We start from the raw sequence: 22,649 nt of genomic DNA, 5'->3' as shown, positions 1-22,649 counted from the left end.
AGTTCATCCATGTAGACGACCAATCTTATTCACAATTGTTATCGATACATTTATTTAACTTCCCTTCGAGCGCACCCCTGATTAAATAGTACGCGACATTTAGACTCATAAGAAAATACAAATATTTCAAATTCAAACAAAAACTAAGTACATAAAAATAATTAACAGACGACGTGTGATATCGTGTCGATTTTACAATAATTTGACTAGACGAGGACGTGTAATATAAACTCGTGGCTCTACCTATAAACGTCAAAAACTGCCAAGACCGTCTCTCCCTCGGAGTAAAACACTAGACGTATTACCACCACTCACGCAAGTGATGTATAGATAGCGCCCGAACACTCGCCAACGGCTTGTTGGTCAGATCACAAAAGTCCGTCAGTCGACTAAACCGAATCGTAGACATAACAAGAACGTCGCAAGCTTTCCCGGTAAGATTTATAGCACGTGCGCGCTAATAACAATACTATAATTTATTCGACGATATTTAATACTATTGTACGTTGTAAAAGTAATCATATTATATCGTCATACACGATATGATCGGTAGCTTACACTTACAGGCATACGATGGTTTCGTGTGTTTTTGACATTTAAATCGTGATCGGATTCTTTAATGGTAGAAAGGCGTATATTATATGATAATATATCATACTAATGCGTTTCTCAATTTTATACTGTTCGTATATAAGATAAATTTTATATTATAGGTCCAAATAATTAATAATAACTCGTAGGGTATTATACGACAGAACGGGATTTGCGTATCAAAAAATCATAAAAAGTAGGTAGGTAGTCAATAGATATACTTGTCACATATTATACAAATGACGACATTGACCTAATCACAAAAGGTCGTGATAACGGCGTGATATCGTGTGGTGTAAAGCTTTTGTGTGGATAATTTTTAATAGTAAAAGTTTAAGTTGTTGGCCTTGAGCTCGGGGTCGTCAGAAGCGGTATTATATCGACGATATAGCGTCAATTCTAATATTTTCGGTGAGCAGCGGACGGCAGGGCAATGTCGCTAACCAACAACCGGAAGCGTACGAACGGCGAAGTCATGATTATTAGAAAAACGAAAAACAGAAAACGAGCCCAAATCGTTATCAGCGAACGGAAAAAAAAACACAGCCGAAAACGTGATAACAAAAGTTGGCGTCGAGGTTATCTGTTCGCGCGACGGTCTGGATTTATTGATTTTTCCGCGGCGGTCTAGATTCCGAGGCGCCGGTCCGTTCTGCGACGGTGAACCCCGGCCGCCGCGCCACCTTTGATACGTGTGCACCACTGCGTTTGGCCTGGTTATTCGCGTTCGGCGGTATCACGCGTGGGGGGTGTACCATTGTTGTTGTTGTTGTTGTTGTTGTTATTTTTGTCGTCGTCGTCACCGTGTCGGGCGGTTCAGGCAGTGGCCACGACCACGGGGTTTCACGGCAATATCGCATAGCATATTATAACACGTCGTCATTGTGCCGGTCGCGATCATGCCGAAAAAGAAACCGATACCGGTCGAAGATCTGGTGGTTCCACCGCAGGACACTCGGATATGTGGCACGATATGCGTGTGCCAGATGACGGCCGTCTTGAGCAGCGTGGCCATCGTGTACCTGACCGTGGCCATATACATGCCGACCATGCGGGAGTTCAAGTCGGGCATATTGGAGGATCCGGTGGTATGCACCACCACTAGGAACGTATCGTCGCAGAAGTGCGACTGGAGCTCGTGCAGCGAATGGTGCTTGAGCAAGCCGTCCGGCGGTTGCGCGCAGATCTACGTCAACATCCGGCAAAACGGGTCGGCGCTATTGTTGCACAACTGTTCGCACGTCGTCAACAAAACGTGCTTCGGGTTCGACCCGGAGAACGCCAAGCGGTACACGTGCATTCGAGACGAGTGCAAGACGCTGACCGGTACGTTCAACTGCACTGACGGCGTGTGCATAAACATCACGGACGCGTTCCGGTGCGAGTTCCGGAACACGGAGCCACCGCTCAAATGCAACGAGTATCGGGGAAAGATCACGTGCATGGCCATTGCAGGCCTAAACAGTTGCACGCGGGGAGAGTGCAGTCGCATTCTGGAGCCGTACAACTGCGACCGGCGGTGCGTAGACATACCGACCAGGAACAAGAACGTGATCGTGTTGAGCGGCGATCGGACGTTTTTGGCGCGGTGCGACGCGGCCGCTCACTTGCCCGGTTACATGGACGGCGACCCGTTACCACGGGACGTTGACGACGGCGGAAGCAGCACTGGACGTCAGCGGATATGGTCCGAGGAACAAGACGACGTGCTGATCGCGTCGTGCATGAGCGTGGTGTTGGGAGGGTCCGCTGGAGATCTGTTGGCCACGGACTGCGTCAACGGGTCGCTGCTGCGGCAAGACGTGCTGGCCGACTTCGCAAACTTCTCGCACCTGACCAATCTAAACGCGCATAACGACCGGCCGATCGTTGCCGGCGATTTGGTGGCGCCTCGCGAACACAAGCTGCTCATCGCAAAAGACAGCCACCTGCACATCAACCTGGAGGGCTGCGTTAACACGCTCCGCGGCGAGTGCGACGTGTTTATCCGGCGATATGGCAAGGACGGTTCCGATCACAACGCCCGCGCCAGGTTTCGATGCTACTACGCCACCGACATACCCGAGCTGGCCGTCGTTCGGTTCGATCTGGGCCGCACTTACAAGGAGTTCCTAGTAGCGTCCGTGGTACCGGTAGTCATGCTCGTCATATCTTGCTTAACGCTCATCCTTTGCCAGCGGACGGTCGAGGTAGGCGACGACGCCAAGATGCGATTCAAGCGCAAAAGCATCAGAACGCTGTTTCCGCTCAATGACCGCGAGCTAGACAGCATCGCAGGCCGCCGACCATCCACCGTCGACTTGGACAACACGTCTCTCTGAGATTCGCTACGTGAGTACAACACAGCATAATAATATCACGTATTGAGTCATACCAATCGTATAAGTCAACAAAAATCGCCTTTTCCGTCCAGAATTACTTATATCACCAGTGTTTTCACTGATGCGGGCTGGCTTTTTTTTCAGCCACTTTATGACGGTAAATGGAGATATTCGAGCCGTTTTTGATATTATGAATCGGTGGAAAATTTAATAATCTATAGTATTACACAAATCATGAAATCACATTTTCTTGCTAGTTCCGCTATAGTATTTATCATCATCGGCTCATTTTCTTTATTTATAATGAAAAAGTTAATACAATTCAAGTGTATTATTTACATATTTTTATTCTATTGTTGTCCTCGGACAACAGCTCCCTCTAAAAAACAATTTTCAATCCCAATTCTTTGAAGTATTGAGAACGTCTATGTTATCTTGTATATTACAATAATAGTATTATTACGCCTAATATGATTCTAATATGAAAATTACTAATATATCTATGTCCAGGAAACTATTATTAATTCTAAAATACTGTATAATTTTTCTGTTTCGTCAAATCTAACTATGTTTGTTGTTTATTTTTTCCAGGCATTCCCCTCTTACAAGATAGCCCTACTCGTCAGCAACAGATGTATTCGTTGCCAGACTATTAGAGCTTACATTTCACCATGATCCGGACAGCTTACATTAAAAAATAAGCTTCATACATGACAAAAATCTGGATCAGTGAGGGGAACGCGTGATTGTTAAAATATTAAAAAAAAAAAACTATTACTAGTGAGATTAAATTATATTCACTCGTTTAAATATAATTCAATGCACTTCGCAAACTTTACACATAAATAAATATTTGTGATTTGACACATCCTTACCCTTATTGCGTCGCTAATTTTTGAAAAATTTATATTTTTTTTACACACGATAATATTAAACAATAAGCTTAATTTAAATCTATATATGTATATTGTATATATATATATATTTATTTATGTGTGTGTGTGTGTATTAAATATACGACAAGACATATTATTTGTTATACTTTAAAACAAAAAAGCAATAGCACCAAAAATATAATTAATAATTATTATATACAAACAGTATAGGTGCGCATAAATATTATATAATATATAATTTTATACTATAAGATACCATTTTGAAATAATAAATTGTTCAATATTAAGTTTGTATTAATTGTAATCTATAATTGTATTGTTATATTATATACGTTAAATATTGTTATAATGTTTACAATAGTGCATATACGCCCAACATGTATACAAAAGCATTTTTAGTGGTATAAATAGAACGTAATTGAGTATTAATTATAAGTATAGTTTTAAAACGATGCGCTTATAGATCAAGGTTTTAAATTTATGTATTATATATTGTATTATTTACGTTGTCGTTGTTCTATAAAAAATCTCGCCCGTATCAATAAAATATGGTCTAGAATAATGTGATTTGCACCAATTTTGTAAACAAGATTAATCACGCAAGCTATTTAATAATATTGTTAATAACAATATGCCCTTTGACATTTTTTTAAAACGAACAGCTAATATAAAATATATATATTCGTATTCAATATAATTATATGTACGCATAATTAATATTGCTTAACAATAATTGAATCGACGTAAATTATACTTATAAATATACACGATAAATTATTATATTGTTAAAATGTTTTTTTTTTTTTTTTAATCATACTATAAGTTTATTATAGTTAATAGTTTTAAAAATGCAATCCAAGTGATTTTAAAAATTCTAAAAATATTCCACATGATTATTAATAAATACCTATGATTAAAAGAAATAGGTAAATACGTAAATTTTAGCATATATGAAATATATTATTCAAAGCAAAAAGTTGAATATCATTTTAAATATTTATACTTATATATTTCACGAAAAAATTTTTTAATACAAAACTTAAAAATTACCAAATGAAAATTTACATCAGGCTAAATCAATAACTGTTCAAAATCAACTATTAAAATATGTTATTACTACGTTGTATTTGTTTGATTACTGTGTATTAGTAAAAATATATGTGGAATCGTAAAGATGAAATTCAAAAATAAATGACTGAAAATTAAATGAAATTAATGAATAAAATAAATAGGTATTATCTTGTTTGAATACATTTTATTCCCAAGATAATTTGATTGATTTCATATTATAAAATATACAGAGTGATTTAACAAGCAGACCTGACTAAATTTTATATTTAAGCTACTTATTAGACTTTTAAAATTTTAATTTTTTGAATTTTTATGCAAATAGGTATACATACGGAGGTACGCTTTCCCTGCGTCGTCTAGACCTTTAGATTTGCATATTTTCAAACACTTTTACAATATTATGTATACACGGATCAATTACCTAAAAAATACTGATCAACCGACCACAGTTGAAATACGCACACCTATAATCATCAACACCAGTGATTTATTTTTCTTTTGTCCCCGACAGATAGCAACAAAACAAAATGATGGCTGAAGCAGTCGCCAACGACGAGAAACAGATGCGGAGTAGGCAGCCCAGCCAGGACGAAGGGTCGAGACTGCTAGGCGAACCGGCTAAAGACAGCTTCTGTCAGCGCATTAAGCCCAAAGTGAGCCTTTGCCTCGGCACTACGGCCGTGCTGTCGTTTATGGTGTTCCTGTTCCTCGTGCCGTTCGTTGTCGACCCGGCAGTGTCCCGACTGATCGCCCGATATGCACCCGAGCCCGGCACGTGCGCGCTTCATGAGCACGTGTTCGCGGCGGGCCTGAGCAAATGTACGTGGTCCTCGTGCCGGGAAGGCTGCACGTCGGCCACTACGCGGTGCCATCAGATCACCGTCAACTATTCACTGACGCCGTATCAACAATACAAACAGGCACGAAACCAAAGAGTGTATACTTATAAAAAATTGCGTTTTTTTTTTATTTGGCAACTATACCTACTTATATAGAGACATAAGCAATACTGAAAAAAACGTGTTGAATGCAAACACCAATAGGTTACGATAGGTTAGGTACGGTCATCAGAGTAAGCATTGTTAGTAGCGAATCTAGGATTTATTTTTGAGGGGGGAGGCCTACATTTTTAATATTAATTTTGTAAACACAATATTCAGGATTTGATGTTAGACCTTGAAATAAAGAATAAATTCAATTTTTCTAATATGAAAAATTTAAAAGTATAATTTAATTTATAATTTATAAAAAAAGTTTAAAACAATTAAAATATCATCAACTCACATTATTACACAAATATAGGATTGTCAAAGAGAGTACTGAGCCCCCTCTGCTCCCCCTTTAATCCACTTCAGGGTATCATGTAGGTAGATGGATAAAACCTCTTTATATTGACGATTGATCAATTGCATTAGTGATAATGTGTCTAATCATCGCAAATTATCGCAAGAATTATTTTTAAACTAGAAACAATCATTTTTAAACTGTAAATTAAAAAACTTGAAAAAATATCTCCGCTAAAACCTATTAATTATATTAAGTATTAAAAAAAAAAAAATAATAGAAAAATTCATGGTAAATACTTTAAGAATAAAAACAAATATTTCTCTATTCTACTATTTTACAATCCACGAATTTAATTTAAATACATTTAATAGAAAAGTAATACATAGTTCAAATGCACATAAAGATATTTCATATTCAATATTCATTATTCATACATATTTTTATTAAAATATCGGTTAAATGCAATAAGTGCTTTAAATTATTTATAAATAAATATATTTTTATACCCTAATAATAATGTCAAAACTAAAAACTAATGAAACAAAAGAAGATAATCAATTAACTATATATTCACTACATATAATTAAAACAATAGCAATAAATTCGTTAAAAATTCTAAAGAATGTGTATTGTGTATCTGACTCAACTGTTAACATAAGATAACGTAAAAAAAACTATTAACTATTATGAACAACAAATAAGAAATTTTTGATGTGAAAAAAGTATAGGTATGGTATAAAATAAATTAATTTAAACATTGTAAAACTTTGACGTCTTAAGCTTAAATAATTGATCAACGTTGGGCTGTCTTATGAGCAACGATATAATAAAGGTTAATGTCAAAAACTATAAAATTTTAGAACTAATTAAAATGAATTTTTAATTTTTGTGAACGATGCGAAACGACTAAAATATATGACGCTTTTCATCGTTACCTAAACAAAAACCATCATAAAGATTAATAAATTATGTGGTGATTGAATCCGAAACCGGTAACCAATAAATGTTTATTATTAAGTTAACTGATATAAACTACGCTCTAGCTAATTTCATTTGTCACATGAGAAAAAAACTCCTGCAGTAATAATACTTTATATTTAAAAAATAATATGTATATAAAAAAATTAACTATAAATTCACTAACGTCAATTGTTATGAAATCAATTACAAAGAATATTTATATAAATTATCTATATACATATCATTTTAATACTTTAAGGTATTCTTTCTTTCATTCAAATCTCTCCAATCTTCGATCGCTCTTACAAACGATTAAGAGGATTTTATTTTCATGAGACGATAAAAACTAATGGATTACAAAGTTCTGTCTAATATTATAACGTACTTGCTATCATATATTTATTACATGGTCGCCTAATAATTATATTGCAGTACATTCAACAATCAATATTAATTCTGATTATCAAAATACACCGATATAACGTTGTAAAGAAGTATTTTGACGTGTTGTAGGATCATATGTCCCCCGAGTCGCTGAAATGGGCAGGTACGGTAGTCCGGTTCTTGGTGAACACCGAAGGCTGCGGTTATCCACCGTTTGTTAACTGCACCACGTTCGCTCTGAAGTACGGTCACATCAATCAAGAGGATATCCCTGAGTTCAACCACATCAACCAGCCGGTGACCCGAGAACTGTACAGGCACGGTAATGACACGTCACCCGGTCCACCTTCTCCGCCAATATTGTTAGAAACCGCATCTGACGGAACACAGCAAACGACGGCAGTAGACAGGCGAGGGCAAAAAGTGGACGAGAAGTCGAAAGTCGCTCTGAAAGTGTTCCCGTGCTACTACAGCCGCGCTTACCCGGATAGGGTGGTGGCTGACTACGACTGGCACCACACTATCAAGACCCTTGTAGCCGCCGTAGTCATACCCTGGACACTTTTTGTCCTATCATGCACGGTGCTGTGTTACTGGTACTGTCCAGCACTCAGAAGAGAGTTTATGGTCGACAAGAGAAAGACGGCGGCGATTAAAAATGAAAACCCACAACTAGTGATCAGGTGAGCATTTCTTTTTCATTGTGCATAGATAATCGGCCGGCACTCCTATTGAGTTTATTTCAATCTCGTGACCATAATCAAACCTATGGCACGACGAAGTGTGCCATTTTAGCGATTTTGTTTATCACCCCTATATGGCCCTAAAAAAAATTGTTTTAAGATACCCCTACGAAATATTAATAATACATATATATATATTACTAACATGTGCATTTTTATTGAAACTAATAAAACTAATAGCAAAACACAGTTCGAAAACGGTTCAAAATCCCTGCTATAGACTGTATTATTTTTTTATCATCAACTACATTAATCACAAATTCGCGATCCTAACCAACTTTTTATGATCATAGATATATTTTTATTCACAAACTAAATATTGTTAATGCAATCCAGACATCTATTTTTATTATGATAGCATAATATTTTAAACCAATATTAATACACAATAATAATATAAATATATATATACAAATTATTTTTCATATGTCATATATCTGACTGCAGTAGTGCTACATAACTACAGCGATCGCACGCGTTTTAAATATACGTAGTTTCACGTAAAATTTTGTCTACCGTCGTACCACGCAACACACACAATCGAATCTAACTTAAAATTGTACGATAAAAGAAAAATGGTTCACATAAATGTAATAAAAATAATAATAATACCGAACGAACCAAACAAAACCAAGAAAATATCGTACAGACGACCCGAATGAAATGTATTTCATAAAATCATTATACTACTCCTTGTATACGTCTAACATTATATTAGAGATATAATATAATATATTATACATTTATAACAACTACATACATAGAATTTAACTTATAAATTATTTATTCGACAATAACGACAATTTATTGTCGTCGACAATGCTATAATGTTAAGTTTAATGTCCAACATATATACTCTTATTTATACTACACTCTATAAAAGTGTATAAAAGATTTTCATGAAAAAAATTTTTGGAAACATTCCAAAATGAAAAATAAAAATCACAGTATTTAACTTTTAAATTAAATTAAGTAAAGAAATAGAAAGTTTCAAACAATATATAAACGCAATTATGTTTTATTACTTTCATATTAAAATCATTCAATTTATGGTTTTTAAAAATAAGTAAAACGTTTACAATTAAGTAAAAAAGAAAATAACGCAACACCAATATAATTTTAAGCAATCACTGTACCTTTCAAAAAAAAAAGTATTACTAAATGCCATATTAATGAAATAATTTTTATAATTTTTATAAAAAAAAAAAATTAATGTAATTAAAAATAAATAAATTTCAGCACCTGCTAATGACCTATGCCAAGGTTTAGTGTTCATAAAAATGAATACTATAAATTCAAATGATTATACTTTTTTCTTAATTTTTTTTTAAATTAAATTGTAAAAATAAAAAAATTATTTATTTATTTGTACATTGTATTATACAAATTACACCCAATATTAATTGTTATTTAATAGAATAATATTTTATGTATCTAAAAACATATTTTTATCCCAAATATTTACAGGAGAAAATTGTCCAAAAGACCATTCAGCACAGACGAAGAAGATGGCGATTATTGATCAATAGACACACGCATTTGCTATTAAATAATGGCTTTTTTACAGGCACAGGCGCGAGTGCTAAATTTTCAGTTCACTAATTCGGTCTAACTATATTTATACTTACGTTTGTATTCCGCTTTAACTTCACCCAAATGTAATTTAAATAACTGTGTACGCCAAAAACTATTTTCTATCTAAAAATGTTTTTTTTTTTTTTACTTAATATGAATTTATATTTATTTACAAATCCTACAAAAACAAATCGCTTTAATTCTAAATACATTATTTTTTATACATGTATATTTCACTTTTTATGATAGTTATTAGACGTATAATTATAATATAGGTACATACATATAATTATAAAATATATTTTTTGCTGCTTGTTCGTAAATAAGTTGTCTATTTAATACATATATATAAAAATGACTGTTTATATATATTATACATAAAATGTTTATGAAATAAACTTTATAAGGTTTTGAATTTGAGTACATTCCACGACTATCATTACCCTATAATAATGCACGCCCAAATAAGTATAGATCGTTACTTCAGAAAAATAATGTGTATCGTTTTGATTGCACTGCTGTTCTATAGGCATAAACTGATGTATTGATATTGTTTACCACTGCAGCAAGCATAATGCTTACATTAATTCATTGGGACGTTCAACGCGAGATCGTCTTAAATACAATCGATTTGACCCAGTACAAGAGAGGGGCTGACATGTGCAGAAAGAAAAACCTCCACCAGGGTTCGTTGTGGTTAGAACCGTTCCCCGCTGGCGGCATCGAATAAACAGGGGAGTGTCACTCTATTGGAATTACGTGTTCCGTTCAAATATGCTTTTGTAATGCAACAGTTTTCGACCGGACATGTATCGGCATACATGTAAGGGTAAATCGTATAATCGATAAATATAAATAACTAAAACAGATCAACGGTAAATTCAATTTCTAAAAGATATATGAAACGAAAAAAAACCAGATAAACAAAAATTGTAATTAAAATATATTTCAATTTTGATATGCACCAAAACATTCGACAGAATACTCAAGAAACGAACAAAACTGTAAGTATACACCATTTCAATGATTTTTATATTATAACATCGCTCTATAAACATAAATATGTATGTGTGATGTAGCTGTAATATTATGACGGTTAATCACAAGTAATCTTATGTTATCAATATTATCATTTTTCACTGCCAAATAAGTATTCATTTCAATTTCGAATAAACATATGTATGTATCCTAAAATTATTATATTATATTAATTTAAAAAGTAACACTGGGCCTCATTAATTTAAAATTAAAATAAGCAAATAACAAGTTATGAATTTAAACCCTGGTCAAAGCGTATTTTATATTAAGTTCTACTTATACATATATTTTGTAAATTTATGATATATTGTATTTTAATTTACCTAATTTAAATTGCCAACAATATTCTTTTTTATTTTTTTTATTTTTTATTTTTTTTTTACTAAATTTTAATTAATTAATAAACTTTTTTAATAAATTGACAACCGTGATAATAGCCATCAAAGTCCGGGCAAATTATTATTAGTTTATAATCATCACTTATCAATAAATACAAATACAGATATAACATATTAAATAATAATGTTGGTCTTTATTTTCAAATATAAAACAACAATTATTTAATTATACCTTAACATTTTCTAATTTTACTTAGAAAAATATTAATTGCATAGTTATCACTAGGACTAGGATTTATATGCAACAGTATATTTTTTTTCTAACTTCTGTTTATTGCTTTTGTAAGTAATGTTCACGAATCACCTCATGATAAAATAAACAGTAGTGATTTTATTTTGTATATTTTGGACAATTAATTTTAAACGTAATATTTTTTTTAAGTGTATATTTCATATTTTTTGGCGTATTTAATATTAATTGCATATTTTTAATAAATCAAATACATATTTTACAATTTTTTTATTGCATATAAATCCTAGCCTTAGTTATCATATTAACAAATTTTAAAATTTTTTACTTTTATATTAAGGGACGTTAAAAAAATATTTAAGTTTGTAGTGCATTAAAAACAAATCTAAAAATATAATTTTCATCTTTTAAAGTATAACGATAACTTTCGGTTTCATTTTACACTTTTTTTTACTAAATATAAAAAAATTCTTAATAACTACCACGAAAGAAAATTTTGCAAACCACCCAACAAGGCTGTCACCGAACAATTTTGATAAGTTTCATTAATAATTAAAACTATCAAAGTTTAATATATTAAATAATTCGTTTACCTATACACACAATTTAATGCACTAGCACTACATAATATAAAGTATAGGTATATGGATTATTTAGTATACGAATACTTTTTACCAAGATAAACATAATCTATTTCCAATATTGATAGCGTATTACATAGGTATTACAGTTTCCTTTTAAATAGTTCATATTATGGAAAACTTATCATAACGTATAGTTGAATGATAAATATAAATTATTTTTAATTTTAAAATATGACAGTAATAATAACTAATATAATATAAATAAATATATTAGAATAATACACTTATTATTATTTTCCATCTATGTATAAAATCATGAAATAATACATCTATATTCATTTATAATGCAAAAGATTGAAAATTAAAAATATTGAATTTCTTCATAAATGCATATTTGCAGATAATAAGCTTTAAAAAGTCTATTCCAAACCATAAACAAAATTGTTATCTACTTCATTATAATTTTCGTTTTCTAAGTAAACTGTTTGGTATACTCGATTCATTTTACAAAAAAGCTAAGCTTATACTTAAAGGTCACATGTAATCATAATAATAATACACTATTATAATTTAAGGGTCAATAACCTGACACTAGCCAAATTAGATACTTAACCGAATTGTATAGCTTACACAAAATAATAGTATATAAATTATTATACCATAATGTAATGTTAGCGTTATAATATTGTCATAAACATTTAATCGATTTAAATAAACAATAATATAAGCAAAATTTAAATACATTATAACAAACAATAATTAAGTCTAGGAAAGTAAATTTAAAAAGACAATGGCCAGTATTTTTTTAATCATTAACTTTGTTTTTAGTGTAGTAATACTGAAGGTTGTAACGTTTCCATTAACTAAGTAAATATAATATAGATATATATCCATATTTAATTATTTTAAGTACCTACACAAGTAAAAATTAATTAAACAATCGATTTTTGACTTTTAACGTTTATCTTTTAAACACTGCGCCGGCAGTAGATGCCAATCACTAAAGTTCATTCGAACAAACCTAGTATTTCAATACACTCGTACACACAATCTATTTAACACTACACCGTTTTTAAATATGACAAAATATACCGATTGGAAAAATATCAAAGAATTCTATGCACAAGGAATGAATGAACTTTTTTTAACTCTTTAAAGCTTTTAAACGCTCCCGATTACACAACAATTGTGTCAGGCACACAAATAGAAGACGAAAACACAATAACAAAAATAGGACTAGTCAGAGTTATAAAAAAAAAATGTTCATAACATAATGAATCATTGGTAGGTATATCATAATAATATTATTATACACCTATATCATAAGCTTACCGTTTACTATCTACATGCCAACGTAGGAAATCACCAAAGTTCTATGGCGGCCAAAGACCGGGGCGGAAACAGCGGTGGCAGTAACCGGAAGAAGAAACACGAACCACCCCCGAGACCCATACCGGAACTGGACAGGCACATATGCGGTCTGATATGCGTGTGCCAGCTCACGTTCGTGCTCAGCTCAGTGTCACTGGTGTACCTGTCGGTGGCCATCTACGTGCCGGGCTACAAGGCGTTCAATGCAGCCATCGAGACTGTGCCGCTAATGTGCCAGACAATCAACTCGACGGTGTCCAACAACTGTGAGTGGGCGTCCTGCGGCGAGTGGTGTCTGACGAAACCGTCAGGCAACTGTCCGCAGTACATGGTTACGGTGCGACAAAACGGCACCGAAATCGGCGTTGAGAACTGCACCCGGCTCACGAGCGTCTCATGTCCGCAGGCAAGTTTCCAAAAATCCGCTGTCGGTGTTAAGTTTTTGTTTCCGTATTTTTTTTCTCCCCACACTCGGCCACGTCGTTATTGCGTGTTTTACAACTTATTGTTTATACATGTAAAATATATTTCGACCCGCGGTCGACTAATCCCGCCACCGGCACCGCTACCGCATCCAAAACCACCGTAACCACGTGCTGTGGTCATCGTGTTTAAGTATAACCCGCCTAAAGCCGAACATTTATATTTATCGTCGAAACCAAACGTAAGCTCTGATGTATTTATAGGTATGTGCAACATTTCGAATAAAACGCCGTGCTTTCCGTCCATAAAAAAATACAATTCCGTCACGCAAGTCATATAGGTCGACCGTGGGGAATACAGAAAAAAATTGTATTAAAACTTTACATTGCCGTTATATACATACACGTATTACATGCAGTAGAGCGATATATAGTTATATAATTAAACCTAACCTTACCCGGTTTAGCACGCGGCATTTCGTGATTGAATAAATAACCGGGACGCAATTATTATTTTTATTCAAAACGAGAATATATTTTATCACCGAATAGCCCCGATGTATTAGCGTAGACGATAAAATTATACTTCTATATAATATTAAGTTATATCGAGTATAATAGACATTTATAGTATAACAAATGTGTTTCAAGTCGACCATCTGCAAAAATTATAGTCCAAATAAATAAAAAAACGCGGTAACGCATACTCTGCAATGATCGACCGGTCCGTTACGACTGGCCGGCTCATGAAATGTGTAAAATATGCAACTCTGTTGTCTGAACTCGCGCGTTTTTTTTTTTTTTTTTTGGCAGGCAAATCCAGATACGCTGAAGCGGTACAACTGCAACAACAACAAAGAGTGTCTGGGCCTCACGGGCATCATGGCCTGTAGGTTGGGCCATTGTTCCAATATGTCAGAACTGTACCAATGTTACTACAACAAGAGCGGATCACCGATCAACAGCGACCAAGACAATTTGAAGCTCAACGGTTATTTCATCTGTGACAACGGGAGGTAAAAACCGGATTTTTCCGACTCGCGGACGACCTGCATCATACCAACGCAGACGGTCGTCACGGGGTTATGTGTAATGAATAATAAAAAAAGAACTTTTTCGTTTTGGCGTTTTCAAGTTGTTTCACGATTAAATGGCCATTTGACTGTGACCGGTACTGTAACAAAATCACGACGACGGGAGTGAACGTATTCCTGCGACTGGGGGACACGGTCCACACGGGCGACTGTCAGCGAGTGGTAGCGTATAACAAGGCAAACGGTAATGCGGCGCACGGCGAACCGCTTGAGACGCCCAAAGAGATCTGGACAGACGATAACTCGACTATTGGCATATTCATGGCCAGCTGTAACGGCATAACGAAAGACAGCGTCAACTCTCTCAGGTGAGTTTTGGAAGTTAGGTTAGATTGGATTGGGTTAGCCCTTAAAACTTGTTTTTCATTTTTCCCGTCATACTGTTTCACGCCACCAGAGCCTATGACTGCATCAACGGTACCGTGCTCAATGAATCGCAAATGCCGCAGCTATATATAAACTTCACGACATTCTGGACGATATACGAAGCCAGCGACCGGCCACTTGATGAAACCAACACGTTCGTGCCTGCCCAATCTGCCCTCACCGTCTACAACTCCAGCAGACTGTACATCAACCAGCAGGGGTGTGTGAACACGTTACGCAACGAGTGTAGAGACTTTAGCTTCACGCATGGTAGGGCCGGCGATAACCACACGGCCTTGAGCCGGTTCCCGTGTTTTTATACAAAGGTAAAGTACATACGTCACGTAGTGTTAGTGTTATGTTATTGGTTCTCCACATTATAATAATATGAAATCCTAGTACCGGCCGTATACATAAATACGGGAGAATAGGGTAGGAGTTGTGGCTAGATCAAGAGTCTTCAAAACGTTTGTCGTAGTAATGTTTATATTAGTTATTAAGTAGACCAACGAACAAATCGTTTTTTTATATACCTATATAAAACGAGATTTTTACACGTATATGTATATTTATATTTCGGACGGCTATAGAAAATTATCGCTATTTTATTTTTTTTTTTTTACGTTAAAATAAAAGTTTTTAAAACAGTTGCCAAACGCCAACGAACGCTTAATCCACGGCAATAAATATTAATGATATTATATACAGACACATGAATGTGTCCGATGTGCACCTGTTAACTATAAGTCAATTTTCGATAACGTACTTAACATAAATATATAGCATACATCATAAATTGTACGTCTTTTTTACCACTATGTTAAATAATATGTCAGTTAATAAAAACGAAATAATTCCGATAAAAGTCGCGTATTTAAAAGAAATAAATCAATAACTGTTGGTTTACTAAAATTAAACAAATATCATCTGTATGTTTAGCTTGTTACGAAAGCATTTGCGTGATAAAACGAAATTCTAAAACTAAAATAATAAAAAAAATTAGATATTATTTGACTTGATAAGATTGCATCTTGTTATACAATTTTATTATATGTTTTGTGTTATGTGTGCAGACCTCGAATATTTCGTAAGATAAAAAGTGTTTCTCAGCATAAAAAAAAATGTCCATGGCTAAAGAGGGATTTGTAAAATATTCGTTTTCGATCGTGTATTACATTTAAATTTACCACGCGACAAGATTGACTGTACGACATGAAAATCTAATTATCGAAATTTCAAGGTGGAATCGAATTTTAGATTTAAGTTGAGAATTTGCAACGAGTTATAACGATTGAACGCCAACACGCGGTTCACTGTTGTTTATTGTTTTTGTCGTTGTTGTTGATTCAGAACGATTCGTTCTCGGCGCTGGCCCGTTTCGACTTGAACAAGACGTGGTGGGAACTGATGGTGGGCGTCACCGTGCCCGGCATACTGTTCGCCGTGTCGTTTCTGACGTTGCTGATCGTCCACCAGACGGTCAAGGTGGGCGACGACGCCCGCATGACTTGCCAGTGGTGCGCGGATGACGACGCCGGTGCCGCGGCAGACGAGCCGTTCATGAAGCCCAGCGACAATCAAGCGGCTGCGGGCAGGAGCGGGCGCAAGCACCGGAAGCAAGGCGAGTTGCAAGAGCTAAGCGTCATCGAAGCGCTGGTGGCCAGGTCAGCGGACATGCCTGGTGGTGTCGACTGCAGGCATCCGATGGACAGCCCGGACGTGTAGAGTGACTCTGTCACGACGTGTCAACGACACAATAATAATAATAATAATAATAATATCATTTTTTTTATATATATTATTATTATTAGACGGACACGAGAAAACCGTCCGGTCGACCAATCCGTCGACAGCGCGCGCGACCGAAAAACGATAACGCGAGAAAATCAGAAGTCAGGCCGATAATTATTAATACGATATTAGAACATATTATTTAATAAGTAATAACAATAGTGTTATTATAATATTGTAATACCATTTTTATTTCGCGAACGATTCAATAAGCTTTTACAAACATTTTATTATTCGGACTCATATATATATATATATATTATTATAAAGCGTTATTTTTTCTAAGTACTGACTATTTCATACGCCAAGTAATAAAATAATATGCATATAAGTAAGATAATATGTGTTGAAAACACATCCACTACGCATTATACGAGTGTAAAATAATATATATTAAAAATGTATACCTAGGCAAATATTCCGACCATCAGAAATTATTCTTAAATATTGCATTGATCAGTGTAGTCTTTTTTTTATTTAAAGACTTTTTGTAATTCTTTTTTTTTTTTTTTTTTGACATATTTTTCTTATTATTATAATATTATATTCACTAATATTTTATTATTATTTTTATTTTATTTTTTTTTTTATTACGCTAAATAATATATTTATATTCATTTTTTATGTTGTATCACGTTTAAATAAATATTAAATTATTTTCAAAATAAATGTATTTTAAATTTTAAGCCCGGAGTATTAATTTTGACGCCTTAATACATAAACATCAATATCCATTAATAACTGAACATATTATATATATATATATATATATATATATATATCATATAGAATATCACTCGTCTTTACAAAGACTCTCCCTACCTTGCAATTCCTGACATATTGACGTTAACATTTTGAAGCCGACACATTAACAAAGTGTACTTTACCAACCACGCCGTAAAAATCAAATACTTTTACTAAAAATATTGAATACATTTACAATTGCAAGCAAACAAAAAATCAATAAAGCCTACTATTTTTTAGAACTGAAAATACGCTATATTTTCTCATCATTTATTTCTGATAAAAAAATATAACTTATACACAAGCCAAAATCAACCCGACAGCTGACACTTGTTTTAATTAAGTGCATTCCATTAAGCATGTTTTTTATTCAAAGTTTTAAAAATGTAAATTTTATGAAATATTATATTATTATTGAAGACCATTTTATATTATGATTTATATGCTATACAAAACGAAACGACAATAATACACATTTGTAAATCATATTATATTTAAATATAACGTCATACACGGCACAAAGCGTGATTGTTTTACAAAGATTTTATTTTTTATTTTTATAAACCCTCATACGCACCAAAGAACAATGAATTCTAGATAATATTTGAAGAGCCGTGTAATGAAAACATACATTCTTACAAGAAACCAATAAATATTATAGATGAACGTCTTACGCTTGCGGGCTTACGTAACCTCAGAAAGCAGTCGATTAATTTCGTCAAGTCAAAGAAGATGAAGAAGCTCGTAAAATCACTAAACTAATTATAATGATAGACTAGTGGACAATAAAGCGTAAACAATTTAATCAAGAATCAGAAAAATCGTAAAAAATGGCATGTAAAAACGACCAGTTTTCCTAAAACTAATTGGCTAACAACATCGTAGTTAACCGCATGTAAGAATACTGCTGTAGACAAATATGGATTAGTCAACGCGTCAAATATTTTACCCACGTGGTTAATGTATCACAGTCGCCTCTATAGTATCCTCTTCTATGTACGACTCTTTATACTGCATCATTTACTACTTTTACATGACATAAAATTAAAGTCAGTTTAAAAACTAAATCTATTTAATCATGCATCATGTAAACGCTTTAAAGCGCCCTTAATAACATAAGCCATTATTATTCTAAGGACGCTCGAATATAATGAAGTTTAACCAAATTAAATCAGTTTAATAAAGTCGACTGTATTTTTATACATGTAAATTGAACAATCACTTGTGATCCAATCCCTAAGTGATTACATAATACCATTGACTATAAATATTAGATAACACATATTATTCAGATTTAATTTTTATAAATAAATAAAATATACGTATCACATAACCTAACCTTTTTTTTGTCGTATTACGTTAACTAATAAAATTTAAAATAGAATAATTGTATAAACTAATTTTTCTGACGTCTAGATTTATGAAATCGTGAAATTAGATTTAGAAAAAATTGATTCATCAAAAACTGTTGCACAAGTTAATGCAAAGCGGAAGGTGCTGAAAAGAATCGTTAAACAACAAAAGTGGAAGTAACAGAATGTCATGTAATTCTGAAGAGTTAGATGGAGTTTTAGAAACTCGACCATCTATCAAATCACTTGATTTTGGAATAGACTCTACAAAAGAAAATGGTAATGACCTTTGTTTAGTTTTTAAATAAAAGAAACTGCCGTCAAACTTGGGACAGTTTTGAAATTATATAGTAAATAACTTAAAATTAATAAGATTAATTAATCTAGATGTATTTTCAATGGGATATTTTTTTTTAGTTAAGGTTTAGTTAATTATTTTTTGTTTCATTTGAACCATACAAGTTATTCGATCTTGACCCATTGAGTTTTTCAAATAATTTTTATTATTTTTAGTTAAAAAAAAATCGTTTTGCCGCTGTGATTACGGGTTATTTCTTGAAATATTTTTTTTTTTTACTATTAGGTATTTAATTTTTATACATAATTTATAAATTACTTACCCAACTAATTAATACATATACATAGAGTTAATTTATGTTTGTTTATGAAGATATTATTTACGAACTAACAAAATGTGATGTGAAACAAAAAATTGAGCCTTTTTCTCAAAAAAAAAATAAAATAAAATGTCATGAAAGTAAAAAAAAAAAAATGGAAGTTTTTATAAAAAAAAATATGTATAGCATTTAGAACTTTTCTATAGCTTGTTTTTCTTAAATTTATAGATAAGTATATTGTGTTTTTTAAACAAAAAATCTTTTTAAGATACGTAAATGACTCTTTCGAAGTATGCATATCCCATGCTCGCGTCTAGTTTATGAGATCCAAGTTTAAAACCTTCAAAAAATGATAGTCACGTAACGCGTTAATGTTAGGAAAGTTTCCGCCAAAAGCTATCACCACTACGGACGTGTCATGTATTCACATACCGATATCACAAATTACTACTTTTCTTTGAAGATAATTTTGAAATTTTGCTGACACGAAAATAAACAATATAAATTACAGAAAAGACCATATATATTGTAAATATTTTAAACGATCTGCCTTGTATGCATTGCAATTTTTATAAGTTATATAAATTTATACAATTATTAAATAAAATTTTAAGTTCTTACTATTAATTTATTATTGTATAACTATTGTTATAGCTAAACAATAGATAATATAACTCTCACATAGATTTAGATACGTCCTTGGGAAACCCCAAGGTATTCACCCCTCTGGTATCAATTTTTGTTCTATCTCAAAATATAAATAATATATATTTATTAATATAACATACTAAATTATAATAACCCTCCTCCCTCATCATGAAAATTGGTCTAGAGACGTTACTGATACATTAAGTATAATTCTACGTCACTTAATAAAAAAAAATAACAGAACAGACTTGAATTTATAGCTACAAGCTACATGAAATGGCAAAAGTGGTGAACTTTTAGCACTGTAACTCGGGATAATAATATTAACCCCAACTGCCAACAGTAATAAATTATAACGCTTAACGTCACGCAACATTTTGGTTTTTACCGTATACACCCTACTCCTCACAAATGACAGTTCGCAACAGAAATTAATTTCTTTTACGTCATGACAGCCTGGTTATTTGGAATATTTTGTCAGCTCATGTAGAAACATTATGTTATAAAATAAACTGTACCAAATAACAATACTACACAAAACGCGTGTATTGTACTATTTTCATGTTTATTATTATAAAATTGTACGATTAATATTTAATTTATTATTATTCATTATTCCCAAATTCTCTCTATTATTTTTATAAATTCTAGTTGTATCAGTTTTATTAATATACTTATAAATTATAATTCTTAATATTTTAATATATATTTTACATCAGTTCATACGCATATTTTGCAATATTGCATGTTATTAACTGCGTGTTCATAAACTAAAAATTATTTCCTTTACCAAAACTTTTTAAAGGTGAATATAAAAATAAACAGGTACTATACTAATATTTTCAGAAATAGTAAGACAATTTATTCTTATTATCATAATATTATAATCAGATATCTAAACAAATATTTCGTAAAATAAATTTGTATATATATGTATATATTTGAGCTACCTTTAAAAAAAAGATATTAAAATCTATTAAATAAAAATCCATAGCTAATGTTAGGTAACAAATATAATATATGTGATAAAGTATGAAATGATGTTTTTTTCATACGAAAAACCTACTAACCATATATACTAACCAAATTAAGGTGATAAACCGTATAATTTATAATTTAACTTGATATTTTATAAATGTCTTGTTCTTATTCATATAATTATAATATTATTGTATACCTACAAATTATATGTATTGGAAGTCATTAAAATAAAAATTAGATTTTTACAATTTGTGTCGTTTTCGTGAATAGTAGGTCGACGATTAGATTAATTATTATTGTATTTAATCATATTATTTAAATTATTATATTATAACAATGAAACACGCAGTGAAATAATACTTCGACGCTAGCCAGTACACATCAATAATTGGCATATAATATACATAGTATTTGGATATAATACCCAAATTAAAAACAAATTTCAAATACTCTGTTTAAACAGAAAATATTAATAATATTAACATTATTCAGTTTTAAATTACATCTAATTAAATGTATTAACAACTTTATTATATATAAATTATAAATAATTATAAATACTAGACAGAATAGTTTAATATCCTTTTTCTTTCGCTATTCAATATTCACTTATCATTTTTTAGATAACCCATAACCATCCAAAGGTTTGGACACTAAAAAAAAAATAACCATGAATATCGCGATTAACGAAATAAAAATCACTAGAGAGTAGGAACGTTGAATCTACCACAAAAAAGACTAAAATATAAGAAAAATTTAAAATACTTCATCTGGAGTGTTTTAATTGCAAAACAAGTAAAGACATATTGGATGATATTTTGTCATTGGCTATTTTAACACAGATCACTCCGTATGTACGAGCTCCATCTCACTTCTACTCATATCCACAATACTTTTATATTTTAATACAACTCGCACTACAAAAGTACATATTACACATATATAATCATCGTTTATGTTTCTCTGTACATGTTTTTTGTATTGACTATTTTTTATTTTATTTCTACTACGTGAATTACAACTTGCAACTCAAATTTTGTCACACACAACTGCAACAGCATTAAAGCATTACAAGCCTATTCAAAATAAAAAACTGAATGATGATACGCTAATTTCATTGAGTTAATAAATAATTGGTTTGATCTGACAAATGTATCACATCCAAATAATAATTATACACCGTTTAAAGCACCATAATATGGTTCATTTTTAGAAGAACAAGATT

The 22,649-nt window shown here is 32.3% G+C and overlaps 3 protein-coding genes across 4 annotated transcripts; all 3 read left to right on the top strand.

Annotated features, from left to right (window-relative positions):
- The first annotated feature begins 362 nt into the window (after positions 1-362).
- Positions 363-9,955, top strand: LOC112592498. 2 transcript variants are annotated; one of them, XM_025336563.1, is made up of 4 exons: positions 363-434; positions 5,391-5,799; positions 7,640-8,193; positions 9,721-9,955. In XM_025336563.1, the coding sequence occupies exons 2-4, from the start codon at positions 5,407-5,409 to the stop codon at positions 9,773-9,775; spliced, it is 1,002 nt and encodes a 333-aa protein (XP_025192348.1). In that variant the 5' UTR covers positions 363-434; positions 5,391-5,406; the 3' UTR covers positions 9,776-9,955. The 2 variants fall into 2 exon arrangements, with proteins under 2 accessions (XP_025192348.1, XP_025192349.1); XM_025336564.1 differs by lacking the exon at positions 363-434 and adding an exon at positions 3,605-3,692.
- LOC112592495 lies at positions 446-3,593 on the top strand. The gene is made up of 2 exons (XM_025336560.1): positions 446-2,922; positions 3,504-3,593. Exon 1 carries the CDS (start codon positions 1,491-1,493, stop codon positions 2,910-2,912), a length of 1,422 nt encoding a protein of 473 aa, XP_025192345.1. The 5' UTR covers positions 446-1,490; the 3' UTR covers positions 2,913-2,922; positions 3,504-3,593.
- Positions 9,956-10,574: 619 nt separating the features above from the next.
- LOC112592494 lies at positions 10,575-17,589 on the top strand. Its single transcript, XM_025336559.1, has 6 exons — positions 10,575-10,832; positions 13,397-13,815; positions 14,645-14,847; positions 14,967-15,233; positions 15,323-15,617; positions 16,642-17,589. Exons 2-6 carry the CDS (start codon positions 13,414-13,416, stop codon positions 17,014-17,016), a joined length of 1,542 nt encoding a protein of 513 aa, XP_025192344.1. The 5' UTR covers positions 10,575-10,832; positions 13,397-13,413; the 3' UTR covers positions 17,017-17,589.
- The last annotated feature ends 5,060 nt before the right edge of the window (positions 17,590-22,649 follow it).

This window comes from Melanaphis sacchari, unplaced genomic scaffold (assembly GCF_002803265.2).
Source record: "Melanaphis sacchari strain LSU unplaced genomic scaffold, SCAv2.0 Contig178_pilon_pilon, whole genome shotgun sequence".
NCBI lineage: Eukaryota > Metazoa > Arthropoda > Insecta > Hemiptera > Aphididae > Melanaphis > Melanaphis sacchari.
Note: the sequence above shows the minus strand (reverse complement) of the source record. Positions and strands in the feature narration are given on the sequence as shown.